The sequence below is a fragment of the Erigeron canadensis genome, chromosome 3 (genome assembly GCF_010389155.1).
Source record: "Erigeron canadensis isolate Cc75 chromosome 3, C_canadensis_v1, whole genome shotgun sequence".
NCBI classification, from domain to species: Eukaryota; Viridiplantae; Streptophyta; class Magnoliopsida; order Asterales; family Asteraceae; genus Erigeron; species Erigeron canadensis.
This window is the reverse complement of record NC_057763.1, coordinates 19,539,023-19,561,417: the sequence shown is the minus strand read 5'-3', so window position 1 is coordinate 19,561,417 and position 22,395 is coordinate 19,539,023. Positions and strand designations below refer to the sequence as shown.

At 38.0% G+C, this 22,395-nt stretch overlaps 1 protein-coding gene across 1 annotated transcript; it reads left to right on the top strand.

Moving 5' to 3' along the window:
• Positions 1 to 20,196: 20,196 nt before the first annotated feature.
• LOC122591635 lies at positions 20,197 to 22,041 on the top strand. Its single transcript, XM_043763893.1, has one exon. The coding sequence runs from the start codon at positions 20,197 to 20,199 to the stop codon at positions 22,039 to 22,041; it is 1,845 nt and encodes a 614-aa protein (XP_043619828.1).
• Positions 22,042 to 22,395: the final 354 nt, after the last annotated feature.

The following is a 22,395-nucleotide window of genomic DNA, read 5'->3' as shown; positions in this document are numbered from 1 at the left end:
GAACCCTTCAGCCGACCTCTTTTATGCGCCGCATAAACCATTCATGCGCCGCACAAACTAGCCAATTTCCATCTTTCAGACTTTCCATACCCGCTATGCGCCGCATAGCCTGTTGATGCGCCACACAGGAACAATCACCAAGTTCCCTGTCCAATTTCTCCACTCTCTGTGCGCCGTATGCCTCTTGTGTGCGCCGCACAAGCTCCCAGATTTTACGAAACTTGTATTTTTCAACTCGTCTTCACTCGTGCTCGTCCAAGAATCATCCATATGCATCTTTTATCCTTCCAAATGCTATTTCTAGCCAAGGTACCTGTTCTAAGCCTGAAATCACTAACAATACCATCAAAGCATCGAATATACATATAATTACACATAATTAAGTTTAAAACGACTTAGAAACGAGATGGGAATATGCATATAAATGGACATATCAAATCCCCCCATACTTAAGCCTTGCTTGTCCTCAAGCAAATTCAGATTTCAAAACATTCATTCCCTTGGTTCTCAATTGAAAAACATGACATTATTCCAAAAAGAAGCAAAAACATAAGAATAGTTAAGCATTTTTAATCTTAAATGAAAAATTGAAATGTTTGACAATACTTGAATGATCCATAAGCTTAGAAAACACGACTAAGCACTTTAATCAAATGAAAGAAGAACATCTCAACTAACTTTCTCAAACTAACAAACTATTGGGTTGAAATATTGTATCAATCACTCGAAGCCTAGTCGTGATGCATATATTTTAACCATAAGCTTGTAATAGAATCGTCCCTATATCGCCATGGCGCAAGCACCATATAACATCTATCAAAAGAGGTAAGTAATACGGTTGTAATGTACAAAGGCTTACAAGGGTCATTAACAATGTGTATGGAAATTTTCATGGGCCCCCATCTATCCAAACACAATCTATCTTCAAATTTTAAACAAAACATTCGGGTCAAAGCTGGTCAACCCACCTGTGCGGCGCACAGGAGGGCTCATGCGGCGCACAAAGTGAGTTTTTCAGAATTCTTTGCAAAATTTTGCCTGATATGCGGCGCATGAAGGATATATGCGGCGCCACACCAACTTTTTCAAAATTTTCTGTGACTTTTGGGCACAATCTGTGCGGCGCACAACCTAACCATGCGGCGCACATAACCTTTTTCCGAAACTAAAAACTTACCTTGGCTCGTTTTGACTTACCGTAACACTTGTGGACACTTTGGTACCTGCACATCTCAACAAAAAGCTATAAAAACGAAAAAATAAACAAAACAAAACTAACAAAACAAAAATCTTTTTTGGTTTTTTTGATTTTTCAAATGTTTTTTTGGGTTTTTCAATATAAGGAACGAAAAATGAAATAAACTAAAATTAAAAATACACGGGTTGCCTCCCGAGAAGCGCTTAATTTATTAAGGAGTCATTAGCTAGACTCACCTTCCCAATCATTTGTCAATTTCATAAAACGAAAGTTGATCCACCTCAACTTTCTCAACACACTCTTCTTCATTAAAAATCTTCAACCTATGACCATTGACAATAAACGTTTCCCCATTTCCCTTATACAATTCCACATACCCTGAAGGATAAACATGTTTAATGACATAGGGTCCCATCCATCTTGAAGTCAATTTAGGTTGTTTCAATTTAAACTTTGAAATAAACAACAAGACTTTATCACCTACCTTAAAATCTTTCCTCCTTAACCTACGATCATGCCAAACCTTTGTTCTTTCTTTATAGAGCTTTGAATTTTCATAAGCATGCAATCTCAACTCATCTAACTCATACAATTGTAACATTCTTAATTCACCACTTTCAACTAAATCCATATTACAATTCCTAAGAGCCCAATAAGCCTTATGCTCTATTTCTAAAGGTAAATGACATGTTTTCCCATACAAAAACCGATAAGGTGTAGTCCCAAGTGGAGTTTTGAATGCGGTCCTAAAAGCCCACAATGCATCATCTAGTTTCTTGGACCAATTCTTAGGATTATCACCTATGGTTTTCTCTAAAATTCATTTTAATGCCCTATTCGTATTTTCTACTTGGCCACTTGTTTGCGGGTGATAAGAAGTAGAGAAACGATGATGAACACCATATCTCTCCAACACCTTAGCAAGTTGGTGATTCGCAAAATGAGTTCCACGATCACTTCTTAAGGCCTTAGGACAACCAAAACGACAAAACAATTGTTTCAAGAAATCTATCACTACCCTTGCATCATTTGTTGGCAAGGCCTTAGCCTCGGCCCATTTAGACACATAATCAACCGCCACTAGAATGTAAAGACACTTATTTGAAGGCAAAAAGGGTCCCATAAAATCAATACCCCAAACATCAAAAACTTCGCAAACCTGGATAAAGTTTTGAGGCATTTCATCTTTCTTTGTGATGTTCCCTTGACGTTGACACGCATCACAAGTATCCACCAAAGTTTGAGCTTCCTTGAAAATTGTTGGTCAATAAAAACCTGCATCAAAAACTTTCTTACTAGTAACGGTTGGTCCATAATGACTACCGGTTGGCCCTTGGTGACATCCATCCAAAATCAAACGAGTTTCTCCACCCGCAACACATCTTCTAATCATTCCATCTGCACAAACACGAAACAAATAGGGTTCTTCCCAATAATAATGCTTAACATCGGAAAAGAACTTTTTCCTTTGTTGATTTGTCCATCTTTTTGGAAGTACCCCTGCAACAAGATAGTTAGCAAAATCTGCATACCATGGAACGTTAGATTCAATACTCATTAAAGACTCATCCGGGAATGCATCATCAATATCCTCCCCCTTAGGTTCCTCACGGTGAGGATCCTCTAACCTACTCAAATGATCGACCACCAAATTTTCAGCCCCTTTCTTATCCTTTATCTCAATATCGAACTCTTGCAAAAGCAAGACCCAACGTATGAGACGAGGTTTAGCATCTTGTTTAGCAAACAAGTACTTAAGGGCCGAATGATCGGTAAAAACAATGGTCTTACTAAGAACCAAATACGACCTAAACTTATCAAATGCATACACAACCGCAAGTAACTCTTTTTCGGTAGTAGTGTAATTTTGTTGAGCACTATTAAGAGTCTTGCTAGCAAAGTAAATAGGACGAAAATGATTACCTTCTCTTTGCCCTAAAACTGCTCCAACTGCAAAATCACTCGCATCACACATTAGTTTAAAAGGTTGAGACCAATCGGGAGAAACCATAATGGGTGAGTGAGTCAAACAATCTTTCAACAAAACAAATGCCTTCAAACAATCCGAATTAAATTCAAAAGGTACATCTTTCTCAAGCAAACGAGTCATAGGTCGGGTTATCTTAGAAAAATCTTTAATAAACCTACGGTAGAACCCGGCATGACCTAAGAAACTTCTAACACCTTTAACATTAGTTGGTGGAGGTAATTTAGCAATAACATCAATTTTAGCCTTATCTACCTCAATCCCCAAACTAGACACCTTATGACCCAACACTATGCCTTCTTTAACCATAAAATGACATTTTTCCCAATTAAGAACAAGGTGTGCCCACTCACATCGCTCAAGCATCTTATCCAAGTTGGAAAGACACTTGTCAAAAGAGTCACCAAAGACCGAGAAGTCATCCATGAAAACCTCCATAGATGTTTCTAACATGTCTTGGAATATCGCGATCATACACCTTTGGAAGGTGGCGGGAGCATTACACAATCCAAATGGCATCCTACGATAAGCATATGTGCCAAAAGGACATGTAAAGGTCGTCTTTTCTTGATCGTTAGTGTCAATGGGTATTTGAAAGTACCCGGAGAAACCATCAAGAAAGCAAAATTACTCGTTTCCGGCTAAACGTTCGAGCATTTGGTCAATAAAGGGTAAAGGAAAATGGTCTTTACGGGTTGCATCATTTAACTTCCTATAATCAATACACACACGCCACCCGGTAACCGTTCTAGTTGGTACAAGTTCATTATTCTCATTAGTGACAACGGTCATTCCCCCCTTCTTTGGTACACAATGGACCGGACTTACCCATGGACTGTCAGAGATAGGATAAATAATACCGGCATCCAAAAGCTTAATTATCTCTTTCTTAACGACATCTTTCATATTCGGATTTAGCCTCCTTTGTCTTTGAACACTTGGTTTGAAATTTTCATGCAAATTAATCTTATGTTTACAAAATTCGGGGCTAATTCCGGGTATGTCAGTTGTACGCCAAGCAAAGGCTCTTTTATGAGCCTTCAACACAGTCATTAACTTACCTTTCTCATCATTCGAAAGTGATGATGATATGACAACAGGAAGAAGCGACTTACCTTCAAGGAATGAATATTCCAAGTGCTCGGGAAGTGGCTTGAGCTCCAAATCGGTTGGTGGATTGTCCACCGAAGTTTCAATCTTCAAACCATCCCTCTCAATTTCCTCAAAAGTCTCATCTTCCGGCATTGATTCATCCGTGCTTACCTCCATAATCTCTCTTACCATGTCCGCAACCATCACTTTCTCCTCTTTACTACAAGCAAGCAAAGCTTCTCCCTCATCCGTGTCCAAGAAACTCATCAATTCCATTTCCAAAGCTTCGTCTTCTTCAATTACATCAATCCTGAAACAAGAATCATCGGTAGAATAAGGATGTTGCAAAGCTTTATCAATTGAAAACGAAATTCTATCATTTCCTATGCCTAATGAGATAATCTTATCCTTAACACGAATGATGGCGTCGGCCGTATACAAGAAAGGTCGGTCTAAAATAAGAGGAACCTTAGCATCCTCTTCCATCTCAAGAATAACAAAATCGGCCAAAAAGACAATATGGCCGACTTTCACACACAAATTTTCCGCAATCCCCATGGGATATTGGAAAGAATGATCGGCGAGCCTAATGCTCATCCGAGTTGGCTTAAGAGCCGCTAAAGACAATCGCCTATAAACCGAAAAAGGCATCAAATTAATGCTTGCACCAATGTCGGCCAAAGCATCACAATTAAGCTTATCATCTAGAGAACAAGTAATGAGAAAACTCCCCGGATCTTCAAGCTTGGGAGGAATTTGGTTTTGCACAATCGCCGAACACTCCGCATTGAGGAAAGTAGCTTTAGCTTCCTCTAGCTTCCTCTTATCCATTACAAGATCCTTGATGAACTTAGCATAATTCGGCATTCCTGAAAGCAAATCAACCAAAGACACATTAATATATACCGATTTAATCATGTCTACAAACTTACGGTATTGCTCCTTGAGCTTCTCCTTCCTCAATCTTTGAGGGAAAGGAATCTTCGGCTTGTATGGCTTGACTTGAGGCTCATCAATCGTTGGTTTAGCTACCGGTGTAGAAACCGGAGTAGTAGATGTAGATGGAACGGCCGGTGATTTTACGGCTTGGTTCGGCTCCACTACAATCTCTTCATCAACTTGTTCATCTTCTTCTTCATCCTCACTATCAACCTGCGTATGAACATTAGTAGCACTAGAAATAGGAGGAGAAATAGGAGAATTAACTACCTTTCCCGACCAAGTAGTAATGGCATTTACATGCTCATTCCTAACATTCGGGTGTTGATACTGATTACCTCCTTCATTCGAACCGGAAGGCTTGGGATTTTGTTGGGTATTACTTGGCAATGAACCTTGTTGACGATTAGAATTACCCATTCTATCAAGCCTTACTCCTAAATCCTTGATCGCCGCTTGTTGACTTTTGATATTTTGATTCAACTTATCATTCAAAGCGGTGATGTCGGTTCGGTAGTTTTCATTCTTCTTGTCTTGATCCCTAAGCTCGGCATTAGGATCAACAACCTCTACCGGTTGAACCGAAGGACCTCCTTGATTTCTTCCTTGCCATGAAGCTCCCAATGTAGACCTATAATTTCCTGCACCATTAGAATTAAAGTTAGAATTAGAATTACCTTGGTACCGATTTTGATAAGCTCCATTCCATTGAAATAGTCCTCGATTTGCAAACGGTGGTTGATATTGATTTTGAACATAATCAACTTCTTCGTTCCGTGGTGCCTTATCACAATCCTCCGTGTAATGCCTATCACCACAAATATCACAACCAGCAACCGCCGTTTTCAAATCTTTCTCAATCAACCCAAATCTACCATCCATGCTTGCGAATTGCTTATCCATGTGACTTGCCAATGCCTTAATTTCAGCCACCACTTCATTACCACTATCAACTCGAGCCACACTTCTCCTCCCCGTTTTCACAAGATCCGGTTTAGTCCTACCCGCTTCTCGAATTACACTAGTACGAACCATATCTTCCATAATCTTATAGGCTTCATTGTAAGTGACATTGTTAATGTTACCTCCACAAGCCCAATCCAATTCCCTTTGAGTACGGCTATCTAAACCTCGGAAGAAAATAAGAATGTGCTCATTCAATCGAATACCATGCCCCGGACAATTTCTCATCAACTCCTTCAATCTCTTCCAAGCATCAACCAAATCCTCACCACTAAGTTGCTTAAAAGCCCGAATCTCCAACTTCATTGTTTCAACCAATTGAGCCGGAAAGAACCGCTCAATGAATCCTTCCCTCAACTCTTCCCATGTTTCAAATATGTTGTCATCGAGATTCTTATACCAATTCGCCGCCTCTCCCGTGAGAGACAACGGAAACAATTCGAGCTTAACAAGTGGCATTTGAGTCTCCCCATACTTGAACAATCGACAAACTTTTTCAAACTTCTCCACATGATCATAAGGATCCCACTTAACAACCCTATCGAATTGATTCTCTTCAACCCGAGACAAGTGATTACCTTTGACATTGAAATTTGGAGCGGTGGTTGGAGGACGAATAGCCGAGCCCCTATTAGGTGCAATTACTCGAGTACTCTCCCCAATAGTCCTATCAAAAGGGTGAACCATGTCTTCGGCCATGTTTCTTGGTGTAGTAGGAGGTGTAGAGGGTGGAGTTTGGTGTTGAGTTTGGTGAATTCTTCAGTGAAGTCTTTGGTGGAGTTTGAGGTTTATTTTCCGGTGGTGTGGAACTTTCGGCTTCAACATTTAAGTTTAAGGTATCTATTTTGCTAGATGAAGGGTTAACGGTTTTAGATGGTTTCCTTCCTCTTCTCTTCTTTCCCGGATTTGATTGAGGGCTTAGTAGTGGAATACCGGTAGCCCTTGTGGTCATTAACTAAGAAACAAAACCTGAAAACACAAACAAAGAAAACCGTAAAACGCACCAAGTTACACAAAATAAACAAAACAGAAAATTTAAACTAAAAATTGAAAAGTAACCTAAGAAAGCAAGTAACTTTCTTGCACTAGAGTACAAGAAAGGATCAACTACGAAATCTCAAACTAAAACTCTTAAATTAGTCCCCGGCAGCGGCGCCAAAAACTTGATGTGTGAAAATCTAGTTAAATCAAAATCCTATAAATACTCCGAATCAAAATCTAGTTAAACTTGATGGACCCGTTCATATGTAATATAGATTAAAGTAAGTAAAGGTTTGGTTTTTAAAGACACCACGTCATCTTGATTTTTAAATTGAAAGTTAGTTAGATTGAAAGAGTTAGAAATTCCGTACAATTTATCGAAAAGAGATTTGTTTTAAATCAAATAAGATGAGAAGATCATCCACTTCGACTCCATGATACACATTATTTAGGTTGCATATATTTAAAGAATCAATTCAAATATGTTGATTTTATAACCGAGAACTAACAAAGACTCACCCCGTACCCGTCAAGTTCGTTACTTTATTAAATTCCCTTAATTAACTAGTTCCATTACTAAGACCGGTACCCCAAGACGCCTTTCATAACTTTCCTAGCCAATTAATTGTTTTGGTTATTTAGATAACAATTGTGTCTATTGATTGTACCCAACCATTAACCCGTTAACCCTTATTAACTATCAATTACTTCCTACCGTACCCGTCATAGAAACAATTGCTTCTAACCAAGCAATCAAAATAACTTCTACACAACCTAGTTACCACTGAAGTTATGCAAAAACTATCCGCAATTGAGAGTTAAATAACAAAGAATTAATAAGCTAAGATTACGACACAACGTTAAATCAAATCAACTTGAATTCAAAAGATTTATGCAACCATTATTCAATGTATCACTTCATCTCAGTAGATGACGAATTATTTAGCTACTCGTAATCAAAAACAAAGCACAAAGAGTAAAAATATAGAAGAACATATTGTACCAATGTGTAGAAAACAAGTAAACGCTAAGAAAATCGACAACCGAATGCCTTGGAGATCATGAATAACCCTTAGACCTTGATGGACGAAAAAGCTGCTGAGAATAACCCCAAAGAACCCTAAAGTCGACTAGAAGTGATTGTGTATCGAATGAGAGGGTTATGGTCTTGTATTTTAAGTGAAAATCAAAAACCCTTCAGCCGACCTCTTTTATGCGCCGCACAAACCATTCATGCGCCACACAAACTAGCCAATTTCCATCTTTCAGACTTTCCATACCCGCTATGCGCCGCATAGCCTGTTTATGCGCCGCACAGGAACAATCACCAAATTCCCTGTCCAATATCTCCACTTTCTGTGCGCCGCATGCCTCTTGTGTGCGCCGCACAAGCTCCCAGATTTTACGAAACTTGTATTTTTCAACTCGTCTTCACTCGTGCTCGTCCAAGAATCATCCATATGCATCTTTTATCCTTCCAAATGCTATTTCTAGCCAAGGTACCTGTTCTAAGCCTGAAATCACTAACAATACCATCAAAGCATCGAATATACATATAATTACACATAATTAAGTTTAAAACGACTTAGAAACGAGATGGGAATATGCATATAAATGGACATATCAGAACGACATGGTACAAAAGATTTAAAGATAAAACATCAACATTAAGTTCCAAATATCATTTGAAATCAAAAGATAATAAGTTCAAGATGACGTTTTAGAATCCATTACATAACCATAATCCATAAATGAAAAACAAGTTGTTCGCATTACAAGTCCACCGAATAACAAGCAAGTACAATCCATGAGGCGGTCCAAGCTATGAACCTAATGCTCTAAACCTGAAAAGCATGAAGAAAAAGTGTCAACTACGAGAGTCGAGTGAGTTCATAGGTTTTTAACTAACAACCAACTTATATTCCAACAATATCCAAGATAATAAGTTATAAAAACCTTCAAGTATTCTTTCAAATATTCATTTCCAAAACGTATGTTCAATTCATAATATTTATTCATATTAACATCAATATCATTTAGCCACGATGGCATATTCAATATATCAAATTTCATTTGGCCACCCGGGCATAATTTCAATAACTTTTGATGAGTAAATGTTTGAGCCACTACTACTACCATTTTATCAAGTCCAACAATATATATAATTCATTTCATAGCACAAGCTGTCAATCAAGTGCCGTTAATAATAGGGTTGTGCCATGGAGACGACCATTTAAATTTAAGGTAGCTAGAGCACCACTATGGTCAGACTGGAAGTGAAGGTTGTCACGTAGGCAACCAACCTTCCACCGTTACACTTATGGGTAGGTGGACGAAACCTAGTTGCGCAACTCTCTAACTACAGGCCTCCACTTTCGGAGTAAATAGTAGTGTACCGAAAGAAAACGGGTTGACAGAACTCAAGCTCATCATAAACATTTATCACATTGAACATACGAAACAATTTCATTTCATAATCATATTATCAAAAATCATTATATATATATAAGCAATTTCATTTATATATCATGTTTTTCACCCCGATAGTTAAACACATAAAGTAGTTTGAAAGGGGGCTATGACTCACTTGTTTTGAAAGGGATATAGAGCTGTTCAAATGTGTGGAGAGTGCCTAGTGGTGTCATCCCTTAAGCAAGCCTAAACCATGGTATTCAGATATACACAACGTAAGTGTGTGTTGCATGAACTAGTAAACTAGATAACGAGATGTACGCTAGTAGACTTGCTCATCTTTGGTTGTTGCTTAATTATGGAATTCAAATGTATTGTATTGCTCACTTCATTTGGCTATAAGATGTTTGGTAGTGAAGGTCATTTATACGTTTTTGTACGTTTATTGGAATTTCGGTAGTTTGACTTTGTTTTATATATATCCTCCATTGCATACTTTGTTTGATAATAATATTTGACATTTGTGTTCTTATAATATGAATGTTGACATATTTTACTGATTTATAATCGTTTATTTAATTTAATATTATTTAACTAATTATTTATTTATTTTATTGATTTATTAGTTAAATAATTCCTTATAATTATTTTTAAGTTCTTAAATTATCTTTAAAATTCATGGATAATTATACTTGGATTATATACTGACTTTTATGCCTTTTTATTTGTAATATTATGATTTATACATTTATTTGTGCATTATTTCTATTTATTTAATAATAATGATTAATTAGTGGTTTTTACTTAGTAATTTACCTTTAAATTGTATAGTTCTTGTTCCCTTACATATAATTATTTTTCCCTAGTAGGTTTTGGTCACTTTTTGGTTATGTGATTTTGATCAAATTCATGATTTATATAATTTATTAATTAATTTATATATCTTTTAATTACCATTTTCCATAGAAATTGTTACAAATCACCACAAAAGCTTTTGTCCAAAATCCCAGGCCTTTTAGGCAACTTTTATCAAGATAAATTTGTATCAATTCAACCTCTCTTGTGTATAGCTTAATTTGAGGACTTTTTAACTAAAACTCGTTTACTGAAATAGTGATTTTAGCCTCATTTCTTAAGCTATAAAGGTACTTCAAAATGGATTTTCATTCTTAATTCAAATATTACAGTAAGTACATCATATTTTGGTGGTTCAAGTCGTGATAGTGGTGGTGGTGTGATATGTGTAATTTTGTGCTTTCGGTTAGTGATTATTTGACCCGAAAAGGTGATTTTTGAGCTTAAACTTGCCATGCATCAAATGACTTGAGCTTTATACTTTTGAAACACATTATTTACAGTATGTTTATCATATTTTCTTGGTCATAAGATTATGGTGCATGTGTGTGCTCAAAATGCATTTTTTTTCTTCATGTTTTCGGTTTGTGATTTCTAGCTTATTTTAACATATTTTGATCCAAGCTTTATATACTTGATATTTTACCAATTTTTCCAGAATATATTCATCAATATTAACATATTTTTCAGTTAAGACAAGTCTCTAATCATCTGATAATCCAACAAAACATTTAACCTTCTTAAATCTAGCATGCATGTAAATCAATACTTTTTAACACAAATCTTTATCCATCTAAATCCATCAACATAAAAACATATTTTTATGAAATACCCCAGAAATATATGTACAAATATTATATAAAACATGTTTCATCTTTTTATACAAAAAGTTACTTTACAATTTATCCCCACATATCAACACTTTTTGATGCAAACTTTTATGGATCTAACAAGACAACATCAAATACATACTTTTATGAAATTTTCTAGAAAATATAACTTCAATATATATATAAGTATGATCATCTTTCAAAGGAAAAATCATACTAAAAGCTATATACTTTATATCTACACTTTTGGGTCTTTAAACTAGTTGAATCCTTGGATCTTTCTTCATAGATTCAACATGCATGAGCATGGAAAGAAAGATCCTATCAACTTTGCCCTCATCAAGTGTATTTTTAAAAGAAAACATAAAGAAAACATAATCTTTTGACAAAACCTTTTTAATATAAACAAGAACAAGATTAACCTAGTAAAAAGATGAAGATATATACCCTTGAAGAACACTTTTTGATGATGAAATAATGCAGATTTTCGTGACCCCTTTTTGCTCCAAACAACCCTTATTATAACCTTAAACAACCCTTAATTCTTTGCTTAATATAACCCTTACTTAAACCTAGAAGTTCCTTATTATTATTGTTGATTAAACTTGAGTTTTGACCTTGTTTCTTACCCCTCTTTTTTAAATCCGAAAATGTAAAAGAAAAAGATGAAGAGGAGAGTTTTGAGAGAGAGAGAGAGAGAGAGAGAGAGAGAGAGAGAGAGTTATGTGTGTGTTTTGGAGAGTGTAAGGATGATGTTTGAGTGTTACGTGAGATCATGCATTGGGAGGTTACAAGAATAAAATGCTAGTTGTAATTTGATTGGTGGAGTGACATGGGAAAGGGTTTGGGGCCGGTTATGCTAGGGAAAAGGAAGAGGTTTTGGTCTAAATTTTATATATAATAAGTCTATGCATGTATGTATATGTTGTAAGCAATTGTACAAGTACTATACCTAGGCTTTCATGGTACAATTTTATCCCATTCATATATATATATATATATGGCCGTGAGTTTTGTTAAGAAATTGAGAGCATATTTTGTTTTGTTAGTTATTATATGTACATATATATGATGTATGTTTGTATAATATGTGTAACTGCATGTGTATGTACCTAATGTACTAGTTAAGCTCATATATATATACATAGCTGTATGTGTGTGTATGTATGCATATATTTGGTGTTTTAATTTGCTACTACACTCATTGTTTATTTTCTTGCATTCATATTAGACATGTACATATATACTTATTATTATTCAAGCATTTTTATGTACTTGAGGATTTATAAATATTTTTAAGATGCGCATTGAATTTTCATGACCAAATAATATTTAATTGGCTTGATGATTAAATTGTTAGACATTTATAAGAATTTTTGATTATTAGCTTAACTTGTGTCACTTATATTATTATTTATAATTTGATTGATTATTAATAAAATTTTTGTTCAATGGTATTTTATTAATTTAAACTTGATACTAACAATAGCTTTAGATTGCTAATTTAGGGTCATTATCTACTAGCTTCGATTATAACTATGACTTGTGAGAACATAGACAACCTAACGGTTCTTGAAAAAGAGGAGTATTCTTGACGGCCCTTTGGTTGTCAACGAAATCATTTCATGGGCCAAAAAGGCAAAATATGAGGCTGTCCTCTTTAAGATTGATTTTAAAAAAGCATTTGACACCATCAGCTGGTCATTCATTGATTCAGTTCTTAAACAAATAAATTTTCCAAACAAATGGAGATCTTGGATATCAGGTATTCTCTCGTCCATATCGGCTTCAGTCCTTATTAATGGATCACCGTCTAAAGTTTTTGAATGTCATGGAGGTGTTAGGCAAGTAGACCCTTATCTCCCTTTTTGTTTATAATTGCAATGGAGGCCCTCAATTGTATCTTTTCTAAAGCAGCGAACTTGGGTATTCTAAGGGGTATTCGGCTACCAAATGAGGACCCCATTATCTCGCATTTCATGTTTGCAGACGATCTAATGGTGCTTGGAGAATGGTCTACCACAAATGTATTGAACATCATGAGGATTATGAGGTGTTTCTCGTTAGTCTCGGGCTTAGAAATTAATATCTCAAAAAGCAACATTTTTTGCCTCAACGTGGATCCATCTATTGTAAACACTATTGCTGATAGGATTGGGTGTAGAGTTGGGCAGTTGCCATTTGATTATTTGGGCCTCAAATTGGGTGCAAACATGAACCTATGCAAGAACTGGTCCGAGATTATTGGCACTTTTGAATGTCGTCTATCTTCATGGAAAGCAAAGAGGCTTTCCCTTGCAGGTAGGCTTGTGCATATCAAATCTGTTCTTGATAGTCTTCCGGTCTACTACTTCTCCATCTACAAGGCTCCCACAAAAGTGATCGAAAACCTGGAAAGAATCAGAAGACACTTCTTATGGGGAGGGTCGGAAAAGGCAGCCAAAATTAATTGGGTTTGTTGGTCAAAAGTAACAGCTCCAAAACCTGAGGGTGGCTTAGGTATCGGCTCGCTCAAATATCTGAATCTCAGCATATTGCTAAAATGGTTGTGGCGTTTTAATCAAGAAGCTAGTTCAACGTGGTGTCGAGCCATTGCCGCCATTCATAAAAATAAGAATCGCTCCTCTCTTATTCCTATCAAGAGAGGATATGGGAGCGTTTGGGTGAATATTGGTAGGATTCAAAAGGATTTTGCTGATTCTAATATTGATATTGGGCAGCTCATCATAAAAGAAAACGATAGTTGGGCTTGGAAGGGAGACCCATCTGGTTGTTCTCGGTTGCCTCTGCCAGGAACCGCTGTGACAACCGCCAAAATTGAGGTTAGCTAAACTTAGAAAGTTTACTATTTACGTGTTATTTATAGAAAGTTAAATTTATATACGTGATATTTAAATTCCTATGTGTCAACATGATTTAACGTAGTTAGAAAATAACCATGCCGACACACATTCATCGGATTGATGAACCAGTCAAGTAAGACCTCCATGATATGCATATTTGTGATATATGATTTTTATGTGACAATATGTATCTAGTTAAGATCCCTTTTCATTAGTAAAAGTGCCATGTGAAATATATGTCGTTATATATTTACAAAATGATTAAAGAACACATTTATTTAATGATAATATTGACACAATTTATAAAAACATGCGTTAATTTCACAGATCGTCCCTGGGTTTACCCAAAACATCACGTTTCGTCCTTATGGTTTTAAAATGACACGGGTGATCCTTTATAGGTGGATAAGGTTCTGATCCAGTCCTTTAGGTTAATGTCCGTTTACTTGACTCTGTTTTCTCCCTCACGTGCATCCCACGTGAGGGTATTTTCGTCTTTTCATACCGCTAAAAAGACCAAATTTGATGTATTTTGTCTCCCTTCCTTTTTCCATTACCTTTAACCAAAAATACTATATCAATATTCATACATACACATTAGATAAAAACAAGGAAGGGATTCCCTCAAGTCCCTCGAAATTGACTAGTCTAACTTGTTGGGGGAACTTGAGGAATCCCCTTCCTAAAAGGAAAACAAACACATCTTCAAAAAATTCATATTCATCATAAAAACCAAACTCAAATCCAAGAGAAAAAAAAAACAGATCTTCAACAATACCCGACAACAACAATAGAAAAACTCTGGCGGCAACGAGTACCAAAAGTAGCAGCGAATTCAGGCAGCAAACTTCCGCGGCAGCAGTAACAGTAGCAATAGCGGCAAAAGCAAATTCCGGCAGTGGAAACAGATTCCGGGCAACGTTAGCGACAACAAAAGCATAGATCCGAAATTAGTTGGTGGGTTTTGTTAAGATCTGAAAAGAAAGTTTTTTGTTGGTGGGTTTTGTTTAGATCCAAAATTAGTGAAGTAAAAGTAATGTGTTTCAAGTTTTGAAAATGCATAAGATGATAAGAGAGAGGTGGTAGCACTGTGGTGGTGGGGCGCCGCTGTTGGTGCTTTTCTAGTGATAGGGCAAGGGGTTGCCACAATGGTGGCAATTGATGGCGGGGTGTTAGGAGGTGGGATATAAATGGGTTGTGTTGTTATGGGGTAAAAATGGTGAAGATGATGAAGTTATCATGTCCGATGGTTTTCTCATGAGGTTTTCAGCAAGATTTTCGGATCTCCATTGATCTCTTTTTTAGCATGGCAAACTAATTTTCTGATAAACAGAGTAATTCATATGCATATGAATATATGATATATCATATATGTATGGCAAACTAATTTTCTTGTTTTGTTGGTGAAGAATCTGGAGTGGGTGCTGCTTGAGTCACTTTCAACATTTCAATTATTTGATTCTTGTTGCAGGATGAAAATTATTTTTGTTTTTTCTTTAATATGAATTATATAAATGATTTTGGATTTTTCTTAATATTGATAGACATGATATGTTTAATCATTTATAATTGTCAAGTCTAGTCCTTTAAAGAGTAAAAATACGTAAATACCCTCACGTGGGATGTACGTGAGGGAGAAAACGGAGTCAAGTAAATGGACGTTAACTTTAAGGACTGGATCAGAACCTTATCCACCTTATCACCCGTGTCATTTTAAAACCATAAGGACGAAACGTGATGTTTTGGGTAAACCACAGGGATTATCCGTGAAATTAACTCTAAAAACATGAAGTATAAAAACATGATGCATTATTTTTAGTTTCCTAACTAAAAATTTATACAAAATAATATATAAGGTATTTATATAACTTTATGGACTAACTAGATAAAACCATTAAAGGGCTAAATGAAATAGCTAGTCAAATAAGCCCATTTCTCCCTTAACCCATGTAAATTTTTAGAATTTGAAGCCCAAGCCCACAAACCATGAACTAAGCCCAAGAACCCTTGTAATATCTGCCTATATAATGCTACTAACAAACAAAGAATAAACTTTTAGCAGATACATACACACCCACACGTCACTTATACTTCACCAACATACAAAAAGACCCAACAACTATTCATCTCCCCCTCCCTCTTCACTCCAACCCCCGGCCACCACACTCCAGCTCTCCCACCGCCGCCTACCGTCGCGTTCTTACCAGAAAAGAGATCCGGCCATCACCCCCAGTCACCCCTAGGGTTTTTCTTCAACCCTAAACACCAAAATCTCCATCACCACCACTGCTCCGCCGCTCCCGCTGCTGTTGTTTCTCCGACGTCCAGACATCACCATTCAACTCCATTCTCGTCCAGGAAGGTAAGGAACTCGAGTAAGGATCCCCCGAAACAAAACCCATTTTCGTTTTGCTTTAAAAACCCTAATATTTTCTTTTTCTTCGTCTTTTCCTTCCCATCGCAGCCGAGCCCCACTGCACCACCACCACTCCATGGCGACCCAGAAGGGAGGAGGAACGTCTGGACTTCATAACAGGTCGTTACATGGCTGCCCATGCTTAGTTATGGTATCTCAAACCCTAAAAACGTTTTTCTCATTTGTCTTGCTTTCTCGCAGCCATCAACCACCACGAGCAGCCACCATCATCCACTGTTCAGATCTGTTCTAGCCTAATAAACATGTGGTTTGTCTGTCCTAAAGTCGTATGTAATGTAAAAATTCGACCATGCTAAGCTTCGGTGTTTTTCGTTTTCGGTTTCGGGTCGAAACCACCACAAACCACCACCTTTCGCCACTTCTGGTTACCACCATGCACCACCATGGTTTTGTCACTATTTTTGGATCTGAATTGTCGACACTTAGGCTATCTAAAAATCAAAAACCGTTTTCTTTTTAGCCATAAACTTCGGCCGAGAATAAACCGAAACCAAAAATGTCTTTTGAACTTCTAAGCTTTTCAAATGCATTCCAAGGGACGGCCAACATACATGCACACAATATTTTTGAAAATATAATTGTTTTTATGGAAATCAACAAATTTAATATCAAGTTAATGTAATTAAGTATTTAGTTTAGTTAATGATTGTGTTGCATTTAATACTTGTATATTTCTTAGGTGAATGTTTCCTCTTCCGAAAAATACCTTTATGACATAAATCCCTACATGCATAATGATTAATCTTTTTATTGGAAACATGCAAGCATGCTTTAAGTATAATCATTGTTGTGAAAATCAATGTTAGTGAAGTTTGGGAAACGTGCTAGTTAAATGCCCATGTAATACCTATGTGTGTATATATATATAATAGATATATATATATTTATATACATATATACCAATGAAGGTGTTTCCCATGTAATACCTATGTATATTAATAGATATATAATATATATTTATATACATATATATATGAGAAAAGTGAGTATGGGGCTGTTATGCACCCAACTTTGGTGAAAAACCCCTCACATACCAATATTTTAATATTTTGAATAAATGCTTCGCCCCCATGATTTTTATGATTTAAAAAAAGGTATGTGAGGCATTTTTCACCCAACTTAGGTGCCTAACAGCCTCATATTCCTTTCCCCCTATATATATATATATATATATTATATCTATTAATATAACTCGACCCACCATGCCCAACACCTATTTAGGATGTCGGTGCAAAGTGTGCGGTGACTTAGCACGCTTCGGGTGCTCTCATGACGTATATTAATATATAATTATCTATATATTGACCCATCATGCCCACCTCCAATCTTGGATATCGGTGCAAAGTTTGCGTTAACTTAGCACGCTTCGGGTGCTCTCATGACCTATATGATTATATTTATATCTATAATTCATGGTTATTCCAACTCGCAACCATACTTAATTGACCATTGCCCACCTCCTATTATGGAAAGCGGTGCACTCGTATAGGTTGTGAGGGAGAATGATCGTGAATGCCATGTTATGATTTATTTCAACACGCAACCATACTTCTTTGCCACTCCTAAATCTTGTGGTTTAATGCAAAGTTTATTTACTTACACCTATGAATTCACCAACATTATTGTTGACCCATTTTAGCATGTATCTCAGGTTCGTAAGATGCATGGTAGGATCCTTGTAAGACTTTTCCGCCACTTGGAGTTGATGTTCCGTTTTTACCATGGAAAAGGCTTTACATTTGTTCAAGTTATCATTGTCGTTGAAACCAATGATAGCACTACTTATCGAGGATTTAAGATCCCTAAAAATACTCTTTAAATTATTGTAATGTCTTTTAAATTTGAATATGTTTTCCTATGTTCCAAGACAATGAAGTATTTTAATGAAATGTTTTCAAAAACGACTCCTTTAAAGTCGTTCATTATGCCTTGTGTTGTGATTTCGTAAATGTTGCACCTCGTAACCTTCCGCATTATTATGGGGTGTGATAGAATGGTATCAGAGCCAAGTTTATAGTGAACTAGGCTGCAATTAGTGAACCTAGACTATAACTACCAATAGAAATCACACATACTATGCACACACATGCCTTAGAAAATTTACATAAATTACTTGACTACATGTAAATTGCATGCTTATACTTACATTGCTAGAATGGAGAAATTTTAAATTTCTTATTTTACATATACATGCTCCCTATGCCTAAGAATGCTCCCCTATTAGTCTCATGTTAAGTTTTAGTGGATTAATACTTACATATATTGCCTATGTTTTCCTTGCTTCTTTTCCATTAGGGAAAATGTCGCAACCAGTCATTGACCTCACGTCCGATCATGATGAAGACATTGTCGTTCAGCAGACAGCCCCGTCCCCTATGTCCCCGCTCGATCAGCCCGTCGAGTCTGAGCCGACTATTGATTCTGAGGCGGTCGGTACTCCTTTGTCACCTCTCTTTGGACCAGCTTCACCTCCATTCGGTGATCCCCCAGTTTCTTCGACTGTCATGCCCACTTTTACTTTGGCCGAGCCCACCGGTTTTACTATTCCCGAGCCTATAGCTCACCCGATCGGCACATCCACCGTTGTTTACGCCACATCAAACATTCCTCTCCCACATTTTAACCTACCACCACATGCTCCCTACTATCAGTTTTATGCTGGCGAGGGCACGTCCCGAGGCCCGGGGTTCCCTAGTGAGCCTCGTGCTTCTGGGATGGTCTACCCTCCATGGTTGAGCCACCGGCTCAATGTCGCCGCACTGAGCTGATCTATCACTCGGTGCCCAGTGTCCTATCCCGATGGAGAGAGGATGAGGGTATTGTTGGTAATGACCGCGTTCATGCTTACTCCGGGCCGGATATCGTCTCCGCATATACCGGAGAGCCCATCCACCTCACTGTTTCCACCCTTATGGCGCGACTTTTCCATGCCGAGTCTCGCCTACGGGCACTTGAGGGACCCATTCGCCCTATTCCATCCTCTGTGGTGGATCTTCACAGCCACGTCTCTGTTATGGGCATGGAGCTGACCGAGACCACGACCCAAACCTATTTTGCTCATGATCGTGTGGATGAGATGGAGCATCATGTTGTGGGACTTGGATTGGGACTGTGGGGCATTGCTGAGCTGACGCTAGGAGTGCGGGATGAGAGCTCTATTACACGTATAAGAGTTGAAGACTTAGAGACTCATTTTCAGAGCATAGAGGGTAGACTTACGATGCAGGAGGTACGGATCTAGAGGATCGAGGAGGCACTTCAAACCATTGCTGCTTCTCTTACTATGCCACCCCCGAGCGGATCTAGCTAGAGGTTATCAGTACATTTTTATTGTTCCTATTGAGGGCGGGATGTGCGCGGAAACTCTGAATTTTGATGAACTTATGGATTTTGCGAATGTCATATCTCGCATGGTTGTCTTTATTGTTGAAGCAATGATCTATTACTTTATCTAAATTTTTATGTTTCTTTTAGTTACAATAATTTTGCTTATGATTATGTTGGCATTTTAGTATACTTATGGCATGGTAGTGTTATGAGGATGATGTGTTTGCATGATTGATGATTTAGTGTTATGCATTATGACGTGTCTAAATGTTGATAGTTACTCATAAGTTAATGGAGGAAAACTTATGATTCTTTGTTTACCTTTTAGAGATATGGCACCAAAGAAAACAACTAAGGCACAAACGTTGAGTTCGGCGCAAATTGAGAGACTCGTAGCACAACGAGTTGCGGCCGCCATAGCTACTTATGAGGCCAACCGGAATACCGGAGAAGCCGAAGGAAGTGGCAATGGTGGAGGACAAGCTAATGTTCTAAAGGGTTGCACCTATAGGGACTTTACCTTGTGCAAACCGCTAAACTTTGAGGGTACCGCAGGAACCATTGGATTGCTCCGAGGGTGTGAAAAGATTGAATCAGTCTTCCGCATTAGCGAATGTCCAGATGAGTGTAAGGTGAAGTACGCGACGTGCACCCTCCAGGGTGGAGCTTTATCTTGGTGGAATTTGCATGCCCACACTGTTGGAGTCGATGCAGCGTACGCACTTACTTGGGAGGAACTCAAAGAGAAGATGCGGGCAAAGTATTGCCCAAGGATTGAGATCCAAAAACTGGAAGCCGAGTTTTGGAATTTGACGACCAAAGGCTTGGACGTATCGGCATATACAACAGGGTTCCATGAGTTGGCTCTAGTTTATCCAACCATGGTAACCTCTTCCAAGCCCACCGACATCAAGAGTGCCGTTGAGATGACGCATAGTTTGGCCGATCAGATGAAGAGGCAAGGTGAAAGGGAAGATAGGATTGCCCTTCCTAGCGCTTTTGACCATAAGAGAAAGTGGGACGAAGGGTCGTCCAGAAATCAAGCCCAACAACCACCGAAGAGGGCCGAAGCGGTGAAGGCTTATACCGTGGCACCAACTGCCAAGAAAGGATACAATGGAGCTAGCCCATACTGTAACAAGTGTCGCTCTCATCATCGCGGACCTTGTATGCCACCTTGTGGACGGTGCAAGAGGACTGGTCACACGATTCAAAATTGTAGGGCTCCAAATCTGGTGGTGAATAACAACAATGTGGTGCAAAAGGGGTGTTATGAATGTGGAAATGAGGGGCACATGAAGAGGGATTGCCCAAGACTTAGGAACCAAAACAACAACAACAACCATCAAGCCCGTGGAAGAGCCTTTGTCATTCAAGCGGGAGAAGCTCGCCAAGACCCGAACATTGTGACGGGTATGTTTTTCCTTGAAAACCTACTAGATTTCGTTTTATTTGATAGCGGTGCCGATTTAAGCTTTATATCAAATAGAATTATTCAATTATTATCTACGTCCCCCGCGCCGTTAGACGATGCCTATTCTATAGAGCTCGCTAACGGGAAAGAATTCAAAGCCGATAGCATAATACGTGAGTGTACTTTGACCTTAGCCGACAAACTCTTTCACATAGATCTAATTCCCGTCGAAATTGGAAGCTTTGACATCATCATCGGCATGGATTGGTTGTCCAAGCATAAGGCCGAGATTGTATGTCATGAAAAGGTTGTTCGTATTCCGTTAGAGGGAGGAGACGTTTTGATCATTCAAGGAGAAAGGTGTGGTGTAGGAATTAATCTCATTTCGTGCATGAAGACTCAAAAGTACCTACGAAAGGGGTATGATGCGATATTAGCTCATGTGACGACGAAGGAACCCAAAGAGAAACGACTTGAAGATGTGCCCATTGCACGAGAATTTCCCGAAGTATTTCCCGAGGACTTACCCAGACTTCCTCCGATTCGTCAAGTGGAATTTCAAGTAGACTTAGTGCCCGGTGCCACTCCAGTGGCACGTGCCCCATACCGTTTAGCTCCATCCCAAATGAAAGAGCTCTCGACTCAATTGCAAGAACTCTTAGATAAAGGATTCATCCGACCAAGTTCTTCGCCATGGGGAGCTCCGGTTCTTTTTGTCAAGAAAAAGGACGGATCTTTTCGGATGTGTATAGATTATCGTTAGTTGAACAAGCTTACTATCAAGAACCGATATCCGCTACCTAGGATCGACGACTTGTTTGATCAAATACAAGGATCGAGTTACTACTCAAAAATCGATCTTAGATCCAGATACCACCAATTGAGGGTAAGAGAAGAAGATATCCCGAAGACAGCATTTCGAACTCGTTACGGTCACTACGACTTTCAAGTTATGCCATTTGGTTTGACGAATGCACCCGCCATTTGCATGGACCTCATGAACCGCGTGTGCAAGCCGTATTTAGATAAGTTTGTGATTGTCTTTATTGATGACATACTAATCTATTCGAAAACCAAGGAAGAGAATAAAGGTCATTTAAGAATGATTTTAGAGCTA

Bases quoted from the DNA above. Each gene is read 5' to 3' on its own strand.
- LOC122591635 (XM_043763893.1), top strand. From the start codon at position 20,197: ATGGCACCAAAGAAAACAACTAAGGCACAAACGTTGAGTTCGGCGCAA.